This window comes from Pteropus medius, unplaced genomic scaffold, assembly GCF_902729225.1.
Source record: "Pteropus medius unplaced genomic scaffold, Ma_sr-lr_union100, whole genome shotgun sequence".
NCBI classification, from domain to species: Eukaryota; Metazoa; Chordata; class Mammalia; order Chiroptera; family Pteropodidae; genus Pteropus; species Pteropus medius.
The window spans coordinates 6,999,845-7,017,649 of record NW_024355205.1 but is presented as its reverse complement, the minus strand read 5'-3'; the positions used below and the strand labels follow the sequence as shown (position 1 = coordinate 7,017,649).

Below are 17,805 nucleotides of genomic sequence, written 5' to 3'. Positions count from 1 at the left end.
TTTATCCAAAAAAAATCAAAACACTAATTCGTAAAGATCTATGCACCCCTATGTTCACTGCAGCACTATTCATAATAGCCAAGATATGGAAGCGACCTAAATACCCACCAATAGATGGGTAGATAAAGAAATTATGGTTCATATATACAACAAAATATACTCAGCCATAAAAAATGAAATCCTACCATCTGCAATGAAATGGATGGACCTAGAGGGTATTATGCTGAGTGAAAAAAGTCAGACAAAAAGATAAATACCACATGATTTCACTTACATGTGGAATCTAAGGAACAAAAGAAACAAACTAAACAAAAACAGACTCACTAATGCAGATGATAATCTGGTGATCATCAGAGCTGAGGGATGTTGGGGTTGAGTGAAAAAGGTGAAGGGATGAAGAAGTACAAATTAATAGTTACAAAATAGTCACAAGGACATAGAGAATAGCATAGGGAATATAGTTAATAGTATTGTAATGGCTATGTGTAGAGCCAAATGGGTGCTAAAAATGGAAGGGATCACTTCACAAAATATATAAATGTCTTATCAATGTACGATATACCTGAAACTAATATAACATAAACATTTTTTAAAAAGAAAATAGGACCAAGATTTATGGAGGCGTAGTCCTTTAAGTAAGAGGCCAGAATGCCCTCTCTGAGGAGATAACATCTGAACAGAGATGAGAAAGATGGGATGGAGCCAACCACATGAGACTCTGAGGCAGAGGGAGAGCACAGCTTGGCATCCCTGATCGTACACTCGGACCCAAGGAAAGGGCTAGCAGGCCAGAGCTTGAGGGAACATACTGTGAGTTGAGGATGAAGAAGTAGGTAAGAAGCCAGATCCCAGGGCTTGTAGACCAAGACATGAAGCTCAGGCTTTAGAATATATCTCATCCAGAACTTCACGAAAGACCTTAGGATTCAAATGGCACTTGCTTTAGGGCCTCCCTGAATCAAGACACTTATTTGTATATTTCATTTCTTGGGAGTCAGTATCTTTGTTTTGGGTCCTAATATCTTGCTCTAACTACTATTAGTGAGAGAAAGAAGCAGCAGAAAAATCTTAAAGCCAGAAACCTAAAAGAATCACACACAGATGGAACTGCGGTGGTTGCCCTAGCCATTGAGTGTTTAGACACTATCTTAACTCACACACAACACAGCCAATAAGAAAACATTCAGAGGAACAGCAACAACAAGGAAATTAAAGACAGGACTCTGGGAGAGGGAATACCTAACCCTTGTATGTACTATGGAAATTTCTAAGAAAAGAAAAGCAGAAGCCAGATAGCTTCGCAGCCCTTCAGGGAGAATCTTTTCTTTCTTATCGTAAAAAGCAGACTCTATCTACTGCCTTCATTTAGAAACTTAATATCTTGAGAAGAGAATGTCCGCCTGCTTTTACTGGCCTGTTTTCTGTCCAGTTCCCCTCTCAACCAACCCTCTCTGATTTCTCATCTTTCTCTTGTTCTAAGAACTTACTTGGTCCTTTTTCCATCTCTGGCATGTAGCCTGTTCCTGAAGTCGGGGTGTTAAAGTATCCGCTTAGTTTTCTCTGGAGTCTCCTTCCTCAGCTCCAGATCTAACCAGGTTGTGTGGCGCCTTCTTACAGGTTTTGAAGCAGCTCACCAGCGGAGCTGACAGTGGAACGGGGCTAACTTTTAGTCCCACTAACTCCTTCAGTCCTTCCCAGCTCTGTTGCTGAACTACCGCTTTCATCTTTTCCCCAAAACCCATTACCTAAGGGAAATTTCCTTATCAGTGAAACAAACATAAAAGTGTCTTCCTGGAGGAGTATTAGCTTCCATCGGGCAGCCAAGTATCTACGATCACACTTTCCCAACCCTTGTGGCGATTAATCACCACTCTGCACTTGTCACTCACCAGACTGGATAATTCTATTGCTCTAATATCTGCAACTAGGCCAGAGTCTCAGAGTAGGTCACTGGGTGAGTCCTAATCATCTCTTTTCAGAAAGAATACGCTTCTCCACTGCCTTGTATCTAAATCACCTGCTGCCACTCCCAGTGACTTTCACCTCAAGGCTCATCTCTACAGCCTGGATGTCACAATCACACACTCTCAATGAATTCATTTACAGAACTTTCAAAGTATGGTACTTGTATGTTTTTACATAACTTTGTGTTCAGCGATTACTTACCATTAGTCATTAAGTTCTTCCAACCACAAGCAGCATACAATGTCTAAAGAGGTTAATAACAAGGAAATCTATAACTTTTAAAACAAAAATGGCACTTGTGGGAAATGGGAGATTGAGAGCAAATTGCACAAATGCAACAGAAGCAAGAGTCAGACTCAAGATGACAGAGAGGACAGAGAGAACTAAGGGCCTGGAGATGGCAACCCGAGCCTGTTGCTCCTGGAATGAGATGGGTGTGTGTAAGGGCTACCCTGGCTCAGTAGGAAGTTTCTTGCCCTCTTCACAAGGGAGAAGCCCAGTTATGGGTACTGCTGTAGTAGTGAGTCTGCAAGACGGCCCATCACCATCCCGCCTCCTGGTGTTCACACCCTGTGTAATCTCCTCCCACATAGTACCAGGGTTAATGTGTATGACCAACAGAATATGGTAGAAGACGATGATATGTCATTTTTGATATTAGGGTATAAAAAACACTGTGACTTCTCTCTCTTCTTGTGCTCTTCAATCACTTACTCTTAGGGACCCTTGTGTCATGAGCAGCCCCCTAAGGAGAGGCCCTCGTGGCAAGGAACTGAAGCCTTCTGCCAATAACCACACAAGTGAACTTGGACGTGTATCCTCTGGCCCCAGTCAAATCTGCAGAGACTGCGGCTCTGGCCTACGGCCTGACAGCAACTTCATGGGGGCCTGTGAGCCAGAACCACCCAGCTAAGAAATCACTCTTGATTGCTGACCCTCAGACATATAGGTAAGATCATACATGTTTATTTTTTAGGCTTTTAAGTTTGGGAGTAATTTGTTACACAGCAACAGGTAACTACTAAATCTTCTATCATCCTTCTCATCCATACCTAACCTATTTGAGACCCTATAGACCAATGCTTCTTAAATTTTAAAGTGCATATTAATCTTGTTAAAATGCAAGTTTTGACTCAGTAATTCTGGGGTAAGAGTTTCTGTATTTTCAACAAGCTTTCAGATGATGTTGGCACTGTCAATCCACAGCCACTGAATGGCAAGTCTGTAGAAATAGCTTCCCTGTGATGGCGCTTTGGTGGCACTGTGGGCTTGACGAGGAAACGTCCTCCACCTCAAAGCAAATCTGGTTCTGCACTTCTGAGCATGAGTCAGAGCTAGAAGAGGAGCCACCGTGAGCGGGGGAGTTTCTGCATTTGTCTTGGTATCGCCCTCGCACTCCCCACGGGGTGACACAGCACAGGGGCCACTATACTCTGAAAGTGGGCAGCCAAGCGTTGTATAGTTCCTTCTATGACAGGGGCTGCACAGCACCACCAGTGAAATAATTCTAATGACAATCCAGCTTGACTCCAACCAAGGTTTTCGAGTTCACCTTTACTGAAAGGAAGCGTAGCGATGGAGGAACCAATTAAATTAAATTACGAGGAAGCAAATCAACAAATCCAGAATATGGTGCTGTCTACAGGATGACCTGGTTTCTGCAACATAGGCAGAGGGGGAAAATGTGAAGGCACTGTTGAGGATTGAAGTAGATTTAAGAGACTTAACAATCAAATGTAATTTGTGGCTTTTGTTTTGAGACAATCATAGAAATAGATTTTGAACTGTATATTCGGTGATATTACTGAATTATTATTAAGTTATCATGTGTGATGATGACATTTGTTTATTTTTTTAAAGAAAATATCCATATTTCCCTTCTTACAGTGAACTTCTATTACTTCTATAATAAGGAATGGAAAAATAATTTTTTTCTCACTGTAGAAGTTGTGAAGTTCAAGGTAAAAATCAAAGAATCCATTTCACACAGCTCTTCAGACGTACCCCAGGGGCTGATACTGCTGTGGACACTTCCTGACTGCTGTCTCCCCCGTTTATCAGCACAAGCAGTTGATCAAAGCCTCCAAATGGTAGGCACTGCTTAAGACATTCAGCGCTATTCCAAGCAGACCCCTTCCTGAGCGAGATGCTTTTCAAGGATGCTTTCCACTTTATTTAGCCCTTGATGAGCACTCAGGAACTTCTTGACATCACAGGCCCACATGGTCACTTGAAATCCAGCCAGTGGCTGTGTACCGTGTGTCTTGCTGATTACTGTAACATTTAAATTGGGCTCATTTACTGTAAGTTTATGTACCACTCTGGGTAACTATTTCTGCTTTGCATGGAAGAGAGTGGGGAACACTCCATTATAATCAGACGCACAGCTTCTCATGGAAATTGGGCAGCCACGGTCCTCCTGAGTTAGACAAATCATCATGCTGTGCATGAAAGCCAACACGAGAATAAGTCTTCGGCTTCTAATGCCAGTTGAAGGAAAATGTTCATTTCAGAAAAAAACTTATAAATGGCCAGCAACATAAAAAGATACTTCAAAACAGTCATAAATTTAGAAATGCAAATTAAATAAAAAGCCTATTATGTTGGCAAACAATAAAGTTGGATAATATCTAATGTTAGTGAAGATGTGGAAAAACAAAATTCACATGGAGATGCTGGGAGTATAAATTGGTACTTTTTTTTAACGGACATTTGATACCACAAATCAAAATTTTAACTATATATACCTTTGACATGACAAGCCAGTTTTAACTTTAGGAATTAACCCTACAGATAGACTTCGCTATGGACTGCATTTTGTCCCCTTTGAATTCCTAGGTCAAAGCCCTAATCCCCGATATGACTGTATTTGGAGAAAGAGGCTTTAGGAGATAATTGAGGGTAAATGAGGTTGTAATCTGACAGAACTGGTGTCCTTACAGGAAAAGGAAGAGAGAGAGGTCTGTGAGGACACAGCGAGAAGGCAGCCATCTGTAAGCCAGGAGGTGAGGCCTCACCAGGACCAGAATTGACTGGTATCTTGATCTTGGACTTCTCAGCCATGTACTGGGAGGAATTGTGGGGTGGGGGTGAGAATCAACAAGTCTTTTTTTAAAACAAAAATCTCAGGATGTTTCTTCTTTATTTTTAAATTACCTTCCTAAAAAAAAAAGTCTTTAATACAACCTAACGAACAGGATGTCAGATGTATTTGTGGCCAGTACCAATGCACTCACATAATTTGTAAAATGTATTCATTTCCCAAGATAGTAAGTGTTAATGTCGTGTGAAAAAAGAGCCTCTAAAATTGAAACTGCTTAGGTATACATCAGGGGTTTTAAAATATTCTTGGTCCTTAACTTTCGATTGTTCTTTGATAGTACTAGATAATATTTGATGACCATATTTCTATCATTTGGGAATTGTACATAGGGATATTTGCCAATAACTCATTTAAAAAGATCTTTTCTCGTTTACCCCTGTGGAACTCCAGGGACCAGTACATGATAATTTGTTCTCTCTCAGTGAAGGGGCAGATGGCACTGTTACTTGGCTGGCACTATAACTGCCCAGTGGAAAAGCTTTATAATGGTAATGATGTAAACAAAGAAAATCTTTGGCATTTTCAAGATAGGCTTACTTCAAAAAGCATGTGCTTAACTTCTCTGATTTGTTGGTACTACCCTGGGTGCTAGGGTTAAAAAGGAAAATACTACAGTGCAGAGGTAAGGGCAAAGCACAGCTGAGAAAGTGCCTCAAAGAAAGAGACAATTTAGTTCATAAGAGTGGAGTAAGGGAAGAAAAAAGACATGTAAAGCTAGCGTAACACATATTTTGATTATGTTGGAACATCAGAAATGAGTTAAAAATATAAAGAAAACATTAAAATCACCTATAATGTCACCATCCGTGGTGAACATCTTCCTTCCAGTCTTTTTGCAGGGTATATGTCCCAGATGTTGGCATTTTGGCTGAGGCCTCAAGCCAATAAATGCTACGTTCCAAAGGAAAGTTGGAGAACACAACGCAAGACTTGTAAAAGGAGAGGGTAGAAATCCAGAATGCACCCTTAGCTGATCACCCACCTCCAGTGGGCGATAAATATTCAAGATGGGGAGGCTGAGGAAAATTTAGATACCAGAGAGGATTCTAGGGAGAGGTTGCGAGGATGCTCTGAGGCCAGCAAACCTCTCTCTTTCCTCCAGAGCTCAGGGAGAATTTCTTTTTAGTCTCCCAGGAAACCCTTTCCTCAGGGATAATTCTCCTTCTCTAGACATTTTCCTTGGAGTCATCTTATAATTTGCCTCACCAGATCAGGCTCTTGAAAACAAAAGCTAGAGAGAGAAGTGGTTTTCAGGCGACTTTGCTTTCCACCCCACCACAGACCTTCCCTGGCAAGAAGGCCTTTTTATTTTTAATTGAGATGAAGAAAATGAAAACTTGCAAGTAGAAACAAATATCTTAAAAACTCATGCTGCGACACTTGTTGTAAATCAAATTGGACCATATCAAACATCCTGTTGTTTAAAGTTAATATTACGTCATAGACACGTACCATCATAGTAAATGTTCTTTGAAAACATGTGTTTAATGACTACATACCATTTTATCCCTTCAAAAGAAACTCTTGGAAAAAACTGGAGAAGTCAAGGGGGAAAATAGCCTCTTCCTGTGGCAAGTAGCTGGTGGACATCTCTAGTAGGCACCAACTTGAGAGAGTAGGTTCAATAAAACCCATGTGCTGTAGAATCCAGGCTAGACCAGAGATATTCTCCTCGTTACCATAACCATCATTTTTACCTCCACGGTTACTTATTGAGCAATTTACTATGTTCTAGGTACTTGCTATTTTACTTAAGCATGCATAATAATCACCTAGATTGCTTGCTATCAATGCAGGTTCTCACCTCCACTCCCTCTCCATTCTGAGTCCTTTGGACTGGAGTGGGGCCTGGGAATCCCAACGTTTAATGAGTGCCCCTTGTTGAGACAGGCCAGAAAAATGAGACTAAGAAGTTCAATAACTTGCCCCAGACCTTTGACCTGAGGCGGTCTGGTAGCAGTCCTTCCCTCCGGAGCCCTGGGAATGCTCTTCTCTGGCTTCTCCCACCTCTCTCCACTTCTCCTTGGGCCTCTCTGTGCCTAATGTCCTTGTTTTGTCTTATATTCTTCCAAAGGGAGTGTGCCCCAGCAAGAGCTATTCTACAAGTGCCCACTTCCAAAATGACACCTCCATACTCTTTCCAAATCCTCTCCTGTTCATCCTAGCGTCCAGACCATTTCTATCAGCACCATTGGCATCGCATGGGGGTTTATTAGAAATGCAGAATCTCGGGCCACAGCCCAGACCTACCGACACAGAATCAGACCCCCAGGTTGATACGGGACATCACTTGTAAAATTCTTAATCATTTAGCAGGAAATGATAAGGGACATCTCTCACAGAGTTCTTAATCTTTTTAGTAAACCTAGTTAAGTTTTCTTTCCTCCTTTCTTTGGGAAAAAAGCCCTCTCTCTCAAATCCTGATAATTGCCCCAAATTGGTGACTCAGATCCTCTGGCTATTGATAAAGGTCATCAGCCCATTGTTAGCAGAAATGGTGTTAGGCCAGACAGGGTTCTTAGAGTCTGAGAGGAGAGAGGACTTTAGGCCAAAGGTCTTTTTTTTTTCTCTTTAAGAAATACATTAACCAAGCCTGTTTCCCTTTACTTGCTTAATAGGCAAATCAATAATAGAAATTAATAGATATATGATTTAAATAACCAGTTTGTATCTTCTTTTCCTTGTCTAGGGACTAAGGTGGCACTTCATCAGGAAACTCAAGACTCCACCCTAACTAAGGCAGAAAGAGAAAGAGCTCCATGAAACCCCAATAGGCAGGAACGACAGCCGTTCTCAGCAGGAAGCAGATACAGAAGAAGAGACCTCCCGTCCCTCAACATCCATCTTAATAATAAGGGGGTTTGTGGCTCTTAGAAAAGAGTTAGGCAGGAAAGTTAGTTAGGGGGTTTTGGGTCTGCCTGCAAAGACATTGAGGTCATCCTATCCTAGAAGGGGTCTGCCCTAATTTGCCCACAATTAAGCAAACCAGAAGGCATTTTTTTAACTCACAAAGAAACAAGTAAGCAGAGAATTAGGTACCAGTTTAAGCCAGTCACTCACACCTGTGCAATGAAGCCCCAAACGATCTTCACCTCACCTGAGCCTCATTATACCATTATTATAATATGATATGCCCAGAAGTTCATTAATATCATTATAACAGACTGAATTCTGGGAATGAACATGTACAGAAAGCAAATGATGAATTGCTGAGTCCTGTCAATCTTAATTGTCAATCAAGGAAGCCCACTCCTCTATGAAAAGTAACCACCCACAGCAAATAGGGATAAAACCTTCAAAGGCTTTGTTACCAGGCCTTTGAGCCACGCTTCTCTTGTTCAAGATGGATTCCACGTCTGGAAGTGTACTCCCCCTTCTAATAAAGCTTTACTTTTTTGCTGTATTTTGGTGTCTTGCTCAATTCTTTGTTCGAGACATCAAGAACCTGGACAACGTGCCGGGAGAGGATCCCCACTCTCTGGTAACAGGGTGATTCATATATACATTAAAATTGCAATAGCTGCTCTCCTGGAAACTTCTCAGCCAGATGTTAACCTCATTATTTGACTAAGCGATTCACCATAAAAGCAGTACTTTTCAACCCAGGTTGTAGTTAGGGTGCTTTTAAAAAAATGCTGATGCCTGCACCTATCCCCACACCAATTGAAATAGAATGTTTGTTGGGTGAAGCTAATTCATCTATATTTTTTAGTAATACCTCGGGTGAGTGTAATGTGAAGTTAGAGTTCAAAACCACTGCTTTAAAGATTTAAAAACTTTAGGGAGATATTTTGAAACATAAACCTGCTCTAAGTAAGAAGAAAAAATACATAAAATTCCACAGCAGTTTCCTATAACATTCAGGATAAATTTTAAATTTCTCACATTAGCACCCAAGGCCCTTTTTGATTTTCGAATCCTGTCTACCTCTCCAACCCCATCGCCTGCTTTCCCACACCCTATTCCCAAGGGTGCCCCAAACCACTTGCACTTCCCTGAACATGTCCTGCTGCTTCATGCCCGTGTGACTTTGCCCAGGTGCTCTCTTCCCCCATGTCTTTGCCTTATCAAAGTCTTGACTCCAGGTTTTCCCTCTGGAAAGCCTTCCCGACCCCGCTATATACTTGGGGGAAAAGGGAAGGGATCAGTTTTTAATATAAAAGCTTATGGTTTTTGTTTAATGCTTTCTAGCTATTTGTACTGTCAGCCACATCTCAAACCAGGACCCTAAGCAGACCTGGCCTATTGTCTCTCGGAAGCCGGGTCTTCCAATAACAACATTGGGAAAATGTTACACATCAGAATGTGCTAATTCAGAAAAGACCCTTAAGTGTCCTTTAAAGTTTATTTAAACCCCAGCAAATGCAAAGGCCAGTGCCTCTGGGCAGAAGAAATAATTAATTTTGCCTCCTACAAACTTATCATATGTACCTAACACACACAAAAAAGAAAGCCTTGTCTTTACTAGAGAAGAACTTTTGGTACATCCTGTAATTCTCGCTCATTCGAAATGTAATTTGATACATAAATTGCTTTTCCTGACTTTTTATGGAAATTTAGAAACATCATGAAATAAACATTGTTTTTCCATTTATTTCTCTATGTTGAAAATGTCCTTCCTCGAATAGAATGTGAGGAAATTTTTGGATTTACATTTCATAATTTGGTGATCCATTTTAGAATATGTAAACTTTGGATCAAATTGAATGAAAGTTTAAAGGCCTCTGAGAAATATTCAGACTTTCTCTGAGTTATTAGTGTGACTTCTTGTAAGAAAAAAGTCTAAACACTTCTGAAATATATGTTCAATTTTTTTTCTCATTTTTTCTTCCAACCTTTCAAGAGAAGGAATATGTAACACCAAGGATATATATTTCTTCTCTTCAATGCTCTGACCTCTAAATTCTCCCTGTTCTATCTGCTCAGAATTGGCTCGAGAGAGACAAAAAATATTATTCTATTTTAAAGAAAAAAAATGACAGTTCTTAGCACTGGAAAATCAACAATTAGTAGGTTCTTTCATTGGTTATTAAACAAACATTTGTTGAAGCACCTACTATCAGCCAGATAGAAAGATAAGCACTTTTTTTTTTTTAAGATAGGCGCTTCTGTAAGCAAAATCACTCTGGTCAAGGTCCTTGATGTTACCAATGATCTCTATCTTGGCAAATCTAATGGTCAGTTCCCCATGCTCAAATTACTCTTCCCCTCAGTGGAATTCACCCTCTTTCCTTTTTCAAACACTTTCGTCCCTAGGCTTCTGAAACACCATTCTCTCCTTGTTTTCCTTCTGTCTCCCTGGACATGCTTTTGTTGTCTCATCTGCTGGCTCCTCATTCTCTTGTAAGCTAATTGTTAGACCTTTCTTCTTCTCTATCTACAGTCTCATCTTAAATGACCTCCTCTAGTTCTGTGGCTCAATACCATCTAGATGCTAATGACTCCCAAACCTGTATCTCCAACCCCCTCATTACATTGAGCTCTGGACTAGATCATATATCCAACTAACAATGTGATATCTCCACTTGGATATCCACTAGGCATCTCAAACAGAGCTACTAATTTCTCCCCAATGTCTCTACACCAAAGCTGCTCTTCCTTCAGTCTTTCTTATTTATTAATTGCATCCTCTGCTTGACCAAAAATGTAAACATTAGAGATTGTGTTTTGCTGCATGTAACAGAATCTAACTTAACCAGAGATCAGTTACTTTTTTCACTTAATGAGAGGCAGGCAGACTAGGGCTGTGCAGTGGTCCTCAATGATCATCAATATCCTGGGCTCCTTCTGTCTAATCTCTTCATTGTCTTCATGGTTGCAAGACAGCAGTCCTATCTCCAGCCTCACATTCACATTCCAATGAAACAAAAAGAAAGGATTTAACGAGGTAGAAGGCATAGAGCCTATATGGAAATAGCAAAACGCCCCAGAAATTCTCAATAGACTTCCGCTTATCTCTCATTGTCCAGAACCATGTTTTAAGCCCCACCTCAGCTGCCATGGGGGCTGGGAAATATAGCCGTTTAGCTGGGCACTTTGCTACCCTGCACAAATCAGAGTTCCAACATATGGAAGACATGTAGAATGGATATCAGCTAGGCAACAGTGGTGACAGCTCTGTCATCCTGGACTGCTCTCTTTTCCTATACTTCATTACCACTCCATCAACAGCAAGGCCTATTGGTCCCACCTCCAAAAACACCTAACGAATGAAATACTTCTCTTTACCTCCATTGCTCAAATTCTCTCTTGAGACACCATCAACCCTCACCCAGACCATAGCAATGGCCTCCTAACTGGTATCCCTCTTCCATGCAGTCCTTTCTTCACACAGTAGCTGGGGTAAGTGTTTAAAAGTATAAATATAATCACACCATTCCCTTTCTTAATTCTCCAAATGATCTGTCATAGTTTGGGTTCCTCCTGAAGCAGACCCTGAGACAAGGATTTCCATGCAAGTCATTTATTTGGGAGGTGTAGGACACATGGCGGGGGGCGGGGCAGCAGAAGGGGAGTATAGAGAGAGACAGGAAGGGAAGGTAGCCTAGAGAAGGTGTGATAGCAAGCCAGCCTCCTCAGGGGTAACTGAAGATTAACCCCACGGGAAGCACTGGGAAATGATGTAAAACACTTGCCTCAGAATTATGTGTCCCAAAGGGCAAGGAAAAGTATTTATATACCAGTCCCCAAGAGTTGCTGGCTTCAGCTCTCTTGGCTCAGGGACCTAGTCCTTAATCTACTCCTTCCCTGAGCTAACACACTGAAAAAGCCAACACTTCTGTTTATCAGCCTTTCTGCTTGTAGCTTCTTCCATTTGAAGCCAAATCACAAGAAGGTGGGAGAGCCATTTAATCTCTTTTAATAGGATAAGACATTAAATATAATTTAATAATGATGAATGTCTTAGAAATTTGCTAAGGTCTAGTCTCATTTGAAAGTAGCTAAATTTTTGTAATACTGTCTGACAAAAAACTGCAAATAACATCTTTAATAAGATAGAAAATTTTCAAATAAGATTAGGAGTATTTGTTTAAAGTCAATATATTAATGTATACATTATTTAATAATACGAGCAATTAATTATGTGTATATTATATCTATGCATTACTACAACTGTAGATCTAGAACATAAAGATGAACAGTAAGTAAATAATTTTGGATATGTTTCTGCCTTTAGATTAGCTTACTATTTATCTTTCCTTTCCTTTCTTCTTCAGTTGGTCTTGTAAAGTAATCATTACAAGCAACTATCTGACCTGCCAACATGACCACGAATTCATTAAAATCCATTTCGTTGTCTTTATGGGCGTCCAGGTCCTGCATTATCTTATCAACCAACGAGGGGTCCTTTTAGCACTGAAAGGAAAAAGAAAATTTCTAACTCCCAGGCTTTAGTTCATAATGACAAATGAAATCCCATCTTCCTTTTATTTATATTAAGGTTTTTATTTCTATTTTTCATGTCTAAGGACAATATTTTCAGGTAGGTTTGGACCAGGCATAGATTCTAAGTGAGTTTAACCCTCTGCCCCAGGGCCATGTAATTGTAGCTCAGAACTAAAGACCAAGATCAAACAGGAGCTCAACAAAATGAGCTGATGCTGAAAATGCATTTACTATACAACATCACAGATCAACGGCCAGGACATGGGGAGGCAGGTGGAGCACATGGAAAGAAGGAAGTTTTGCAGCAAAAGAGGATAGTGAGTGGCTCTACCCTGTACCAACAATGGTACTTTGAGCAAATCATTTAACATTTTTAAATTTCCTTATATATAAAATGAGGAGAATAATAGCTCCCCACAAATTTGGTGAATACTTGAACATATTTCTAATAGTACTTAGTACCAGGTTGCTATATTTAGCAAATAAAAACACAGGATGCCCAGTTAAAGGTGAATTTCAGGTGAACAATGAATAATTTTTCAATATATTGCATGGGACATACAATATTTTATCTGGCAGCCTTACTGAGCACAACTCCTGACACAAAAAAGAGGCACCCAATAAAGGGTATATCTTATAAAAATGACTGATTTTACACTGGAAAGTAAAGCAAGGAGCCCACAGAGGACATCGGGGTGGGATAGTGAAGTATGATTTCCTATGATTAGTGGTTGATAAGAAATGCTTCCGGAAGTAGTTCATTTCCTCTAGGAATTTCCCATTGCCCTCTCATTAGCTGCCAATTATTAAATGGTTAGAAGCAAATTAAATCAATCAAAATCAACTTGATCAAAAACAATTATAAATTTTACTTGAATAAATCAAGGTGCCAAGTTTGACTGACTGAGCCTTTTATTCTAAATGTCACATAATACAGTAGCCAAAATGAATTTAGAAAAAAAAAAGTTCCCGAGGACTCCTAAAATCACTAAAAAGGTATTTTGAAGAATTAGTATATTAACATATAGTATGGTGACTATAGTTAATAATACCATAGATTTGAGAGTTGCTAGAGAGTAGATCTTAAAAGTTCTCATCTCAAGAAAAAAGTTTGCAACTATGTATGGAGGCAGATGGTAACCAGACTTATTGTAGTGATCATTTTGCAGTATATACGAATATTGAATCATTATGTTGTACACCTAAAACTGATATAATGTTATATGTCAATTATACCACAATAAAAAAAGTTCTAGCAGAAACTATAAATTACCATTTGCTCTATCAATGTAATGAGAATAAAATAAAATTGTTTTTGGATTACAAAAAATGTTCCTAAAAAGTTGCTATGTTAAAAATTTTTCCCTTAAAGTTTTCCTATAGAGAGTGAGAAGAGTGTCATAATTATAATCACTGTGGTCTTAACACAGGGTTTAGACAGAACGTCATCAGGCAAGGGAAGTGCTTTTTTTCAGGCAGCTCTATAAACATCATAGTGAAGTGTCTCCCTCAGAGGATGCCCCAAACACTCCATTGTAAGATTTATTGTAGATTTATTGAACTCCTGGCTATTTTGAGATGTGAATCTGTTTGCTACCCAACTGGTTAATCCCAATCAGCTTGTGCTTGGCTGACAAAACTAAGTATTTGTCGTTCACTAGGAAATTTGCCACCACAGCATAAAGTATCCCAGGCTTCATTTCTGGCTCAATAAACAAGATTAATTTATAGACACCCGACAAAGCTTCGGGTATAACTACTGTAACTAGTTATAACTATAGTTATAGTTACTATTTATATAACTATAACTAGCTATATCTTTGTTTCCTGCATCAGAATGTTGAAGAACATATGAGAGCCTCGAATATAATTTCCAACACTTGGAAACCATAAACCACAGGCAAAAGGATATATGCAGACTTACACAGAAAACAAAGGTCTCTCATTTTTGCTTCCTCTGTTTTTTGAACCTCAATATAAATTACACGATGTCTGAGGCAGAATCATAGGAGACCGTGTACGCAGAGGCTATCCCTGGAACTGTACCTCATCCATCCTTGACTGACGAGGACAGAAAAGCTGGACTCACTGAGAGGAATTCTGTGAGCTCTCGCTGTAGGAGCATCTTCAGTTCCCCCTTGTTGAGCTTGTATCTGTTCCCTTCCTTGCAAGAGTACCGGTAGAAGATTCTAATCATGGTGTCCACGGCCATCTCCAGCTAGGTGGGCATGTTGCCAGCAGAACTGACTGGTTCAGGGGCAGGCAACCAAACTCAGGGACTTATTAAAAATAAGCAGATATGGGGTGGGGGGTGGGGGACAGGGCGGAGATCAACACTTTAATTAAAACAGAATGTTATAAATATTGCATGTTCATAAGTTAGCAATCAGACAACAAATACAGTCATAGTAAAATACAGGTTAAAAATAAACAAAAAGAGCAAGAAAATACCTAACTTTGTACCTGTTCAGCCAATGCACAGTTCTGTCAACAGGTGTTTACAATTAAATTATACGTATTTATACTTGGGGCTCCACCTCGGCACACCTGTTCCTAAGAAGATAAAAATTACCTGTGACAAAGAGACTCAAATAGAAGTGCCTCTGCGCCTGTGTTTAGTCACCAGAAGGAACAGATGTGAGCTGCTGTCCCAAGGGCCCTTAAGGAAGCATCGGTGCCCACTGTGTGCATTAGAGGAGAAGGCAAAGAGAAGGAAAAAGGAAGCCTTCAGTAATCCCTCATTATTGAGAGTAGAAATGCAGTCAGTCGCTAGGAAGTTGATGACGGGGGAAAAAACTCTAAAAATAGAGAGTAGCAAAGAAAAACCACTGGTTCAAACCTGTAAACTGCTCAGCAAAGCCAATAGCAAGGTCAAGGGAATAAACTCAGAACAGACTAGTTAAGTTAACCCAATGGACAGTTGTGCAGCTATAAAAAAAAAATAATGAGGAAGCTCTACGTGTGCTGATTTAGAAAGGTACAAAGCTGGGTCCTGACTGTGTAAGAAGGAATAAAAATAAAAATGTATATATGTATAGACTTGACATTTGAGTAAGGAGTCACCGAAAAGGGCACACAAGGAAGTAATAAAAGTGGTAGCTCTGAGAAACAAGGGGAAAAGAGTGTAGAACAGAGTGGCTGGGAATAAGGCTTCTCATTTACCCCTTTCACCTAATTTTAACTTTTTCTGTTATAGGACTGTAGTACCTAATCAAAAAAAAAAAAAAATGGAAATAGAATAAAGCCCAGAGCAGCTGTGTATACAGAAATCCATGAGGAAGGAAGTGGGGGTGGGATTCCAAGTAAGAGAAGCTTAACGAAACAAAAGAATCACTGGAAAAACCAAAGCCAGAAATTAGCCACTGTGCCTGTCCTCTCAGAACTGAAATTATATGAAAAGCAAACCAGTAACTCCCTTTTGTTTCCCTTCCATAAACCTGTTGGGATAAATCCTCAACCAGCCCGCCCCCCCTCCCTCTTACCACCTGGACACTCCACCAAAACCTCTCATTAAGGACCCCAGGGATGTTCTCACTGAATGTCTAAAGCCCAATTCTCAAAAATACTTTTAAGTTAGTTTTTATTAGTAGTAACAATGCATATAGTAAAGCAATAATAACATTTTGAACACTCAAGTGTATGAAATAAAAGTAAGATCCTCTCCCCACCATTCCCAACCCTAGCTACTCCCTTGTCCCCATTTAACCCTTCCCTGTGTGAGGGGTGGTAATATGGGGGTGAGAACAGACTGGCTGGCTTTAACTCTCGCCTCTGCCGCCAACTAGCTGTGTGATCCTGGGCTGGTCATTTACTGCTCTGTGTCTCAGTTTCTCAATCTGTACAAATGGGATAACAGTAGTAACTCCCCAGCAGAAAGGATTAAATGAGTTAAAATATGTGCCTGGATCAATTTGTTCTTTTTGTTCTTTAGATTCAGCATATAAGTGAAATCATATGCTATTTATATTTCTCTGACTTATTTCACTCAGCATAATAACCCCTAGGTCCATCCATGTCGTTGCAAATGGTAGGATTTCATTTTTTTAATGACTGAGTAATAATTTGTCATTGTATATATGAACCATAACTTCTTTATCCAATCTTCTGTTGATATCCATTCTTACGTTGCTTCTATATCTTGGCTATTGTAAATTGTGCTGCCATGAATATTGGGGTGCATAGATCTTTACAAATGATTGTTTTGGTTTTCTTTGGATAAATACCCAGAAGTGCAATTGCGGAGTCAAAAGGTATATCCATTTTTAATTTTTCAAGAAGCCTCCATACTGTTTTCCATAGCGGCTGTACCAATTTGCAAGCCACCAACAATATATGAGGATTCCCTTTTCTCCGCATCCTTGCCAACCCTTGTTGTTTTCTGATTTACTGATGATAGCCATTCTGACAGGTTAATATGATGACTAGGTAGAGGGCCAGAGGAGGGAGTAATTCAGGGGATCATTTTATGAATTACATAGATGTCTAACCAATGTACTGTATACTTGAAACTAATTTAAATTTAAAAATATATATATTTTAATATATATATATATGCCTGGAACATAGTGCTATGTATGTGTCAGTTATTATCCTTACAAAAATATATGCATATAATTTATATAATTATATATAATGTTTCATATGTATCCTTATGTAGCCTTAACCATACATAAACAGCATCGACATGTATACACTTTGTTTTTATCACTTACTAGACATCTTAGAAATCTTCCTATATCAACACATAGAGATCTACCCCATTCTTCATTAAAGTTGCTTATTATTCCACTGGATGAATATACCTACGTAGAGTCAAGAACTTTTTATCAGGCACTTATGTTATGCCAGGCCCTGTGGAATGACAGAAGAACTTTGCTCTTGGAGCAAATCTTGTTGCTATTTTTAGCGGGGTTGTGTTAAATATATAGAATGCAGAGAACACTGACATCTTTTTTATGTTGGGTCTTCCTATCCAAAAACACCCCTATGGTTTTGTGGCCACACTTTTCCGGGTCTCCTCATTTTTGAATTCCACTTTTGCCTCTCCGGCTCTTAAATATTGTTCCCCCCAGCATTTCAGCTACTCCTATAATTTCAGTCATTCTCCAAATTATATATTTCGGCCCAGATCTCTCTGCTCAGCTCCAAAGCCATCTACCCAATGATGTACTAAACCCCATTCCTACCTGAGTATCCCACAAGCTTCTCAAACTCATTTAGTACCAAAGCAAAACCTATCCCACACAAACCAGCTCCTCCTGACCACCACCTCAGTCATCCTATTCCACCCATCACCCAACTTCTGGCACTATTTTTAAATACCAGTTGAACTCATCCATTTCTCTCCGCTC

General features: G+C 39.7%; 1 protein-coding gene across 1 annotated transcript in view; it reads right to left on the bottom strand.

Moving 5' to 3' along the window:
• Positions 1-16,363, bottom strand: part of CRHBP (corticotropin releasing hormone binding protein) — a 45,608-nt gene extending 29,245 nt beyond the window's left edge. Inside the window, exons 1-2 of the mRNA XM_039857901.1 lie at positions 14,918-16,363; positions 14,544-14,733 (exon numbers count right to left, since the gene is read on the bottom strand). Of these exons, the coding sequence (XP_039713835.1) occupies positions 14,544-14,666 (123 nt within the window). The 5' untranslated portion in view covers positions 14,667-14,733; positions 14,918-16,363. The remainder of the gene's footprint in view (positions 1-14,543; positions 14,734-14,917) is intronic.
• Between the last annotated feature and the right edge of the window lie 1,442 nt (positions 16,364-17,805).